General features: G+C 37.9%; 1 protein-coding gene across 1 annotated transcript; it reads left to right on the forward strand.

The window, feature by feature from the left end:
- Positions 1-327: 327 nt before the first annotated feature.
- On the forward strand, positions 328-1,598 carry LOC118741615 (tRNA selenocysteine 1-associated protein 1; the record flags this gene model as incomplete). The annotated part of the gene is given in 2 exon segments (XM_036473607.1): positions 328-479; positions 541-1,598. Coding segments are annotated over 2 exon segments (1,041 nt in total). The 5' UTR covers positions 328-440.
- Positions 1,599-2,043: the final 445 nt, after the last annotated feature.

Here is a 2,043-nt window from a genome sequence, read left to right on the forward strand (position 1 = left end):
ACTGCGCCCTAATCTTTGAAGCTCCTACAGCATAAATTTAGTTCTCTGGCTTTCGGTATCACCGCAATTTTTGTGTATAACAACAATTATCTAAAATTTTTGTATATGACAACACCGAATTTGTTGCAGTTTGACCAAACAAAATTAGTTTGCTGTGAGAGTCGCCAAACTCGCTCTCTCCGAGTTTGCTGCAACAACATTTGCACGCAGTTTGCCAAACAAAATTTCTGCATAACACCGGCCAATTGGTTCGTGAGTTTCGATAGTGAAAATACTCGATAGTTTTGAAAAACTATCGATAGTGAAAAAAACCAAAACCATCGATAGCATCGATAGTGCCATCGATAGTTTGCCACCTCTACTCAATATTACCACAGTATAAATATCACAATTGTGCGAGCTTTGAAAGATAATAATTTAATAAAAAACCCAAGGCCAAAATGTCGTCTTCTGTTCACTGCCAATTATGGATGGGCAGTGTAAGTAAAGAAAAATTGTAGATAAAATATCAATCCCAATTCTTATATCTCTGTTTTGTAGTTGGAGCCGTATATGACCGAAAACTTTATAATCGCTGCTTTTCGGAAGATGGGCGAGGAACCCACAACGGTGCGCCTAATGAGGAATAAATACACTGGCGAACCTGCCGGCTATTGCTTTGTAAACTTTGCTACAGACGAGAGTGCAATGGATGCGATGCATAAACTTAATGGCAAACCAATACCTGGAACTAATCCGATTGTTCGTTTTCGATTAAACAGCGCAAGTAATTCATATAAATTGCCTGGAAATGAACGAGAATTCAGTGTTTGGGTAGGAGATTTAAGCTCCGATGTTGATGATTATCAACTGTATAAGGTGTTTTCAACAAAATATACATCCATCAAAACTGCCAAGGTTATTTTAGATAGCTCAGGCTTTTCTAAAGGCTATGGTTTTGTCCGTTTTGGTATTGAGGATGAACAAAAATCTGCTTTATATGATATGAATGGCTTCATTGGTTTAGGTACCAAACCCATTAAAATCTGTAATGCTGTACCAAAACCAAAGAACGAATTGGGCATTGCATTAGGTGCAAGCAGTAACTATGGATATGGCGGAACTGGTATTGGTGCATCGACTACTGCAGCGGTAAGCACGGACTATTCACAATATTATGACCCGACAAGCACATATTGGCAGAATTATAATTCTTGGCAAGGATACTATGATCAAAGTGGTGCAGGAGCCATGACAGATCCAAACAGTGCCTACTATCAGCAATCCATGGCACAGTCACATGCAAACCCACAAACCTTGGCACAACACGCAGAAGCATGGAGCGCCCAACGAGCTGCTCAATATGAACAGCAACAAGCAGCTGCTGCTGCCGCAAACAGTGCAACTAGTGCCACAGAGGATGATGACTATGCGTTAGTTGAGCATAAGTATACATTAGATATAGATAAGTTGAATCGGGAATCATTGGATGCCGATAGGCTGCTGTATGACGCCCTGGAAAGTTCAAAATGGCTACCACTTGAACAACTAGAAACATATTAATCATTCTTCTGTAGATTTAAACAACTTAGGATATGCATACATACATAAATACATACGTAGCAGAAATGTATTGCATTCACCACCCAGCCAGCAAAATCATCGTAAACAAGCTCGTAATTGGATATTTTCTCGAAGAAAAACCGGATTAAAAATCGTTTATGATAGCCGTTTACGACTCTTTTTCGAGCACTTTTTCGCTTTAAATTGTGCATCGCCTACGAACAGTCGTAAACGGATCGAAAAAGCATTCGTATGCGAATATTTTTACGTCCGTTTTTTAATTGTAAACGAGTCTCGTAAACGATTAATTTACGTTAAAAAAGCGTTTTTTCTACACTGCTTTATCTACTGTTTTTGAATGCTAAAAATAAAGGCAATTAATTAATTCAAATTATTGTAGTTCTTTTATTGAATGGAATTATAATTAATAAATATTTATAGTGCCGGATCAAAGTATTGGCACAGAGAATTTTTCGCAATGTATGCAAAGTTTTTTACTTG

Source organism: Rhagoletis pomonella, unplaced genomic scaffold, assembly GCF_013731165.1.
Source record: "Rhagoletis pomonella isolate Grant_MI unplaced genomic scaffold, Rhpom_1.0 Rhpom_scaffold_00006, whole genome shotgun sequence".
Classification (NCBI taxonomy): Eukaryota; Metazoa; Arthropoda; class Insecta; order Diptera; family Tephritidae; genus Rhagoletis; species Rhagoletis pomonella.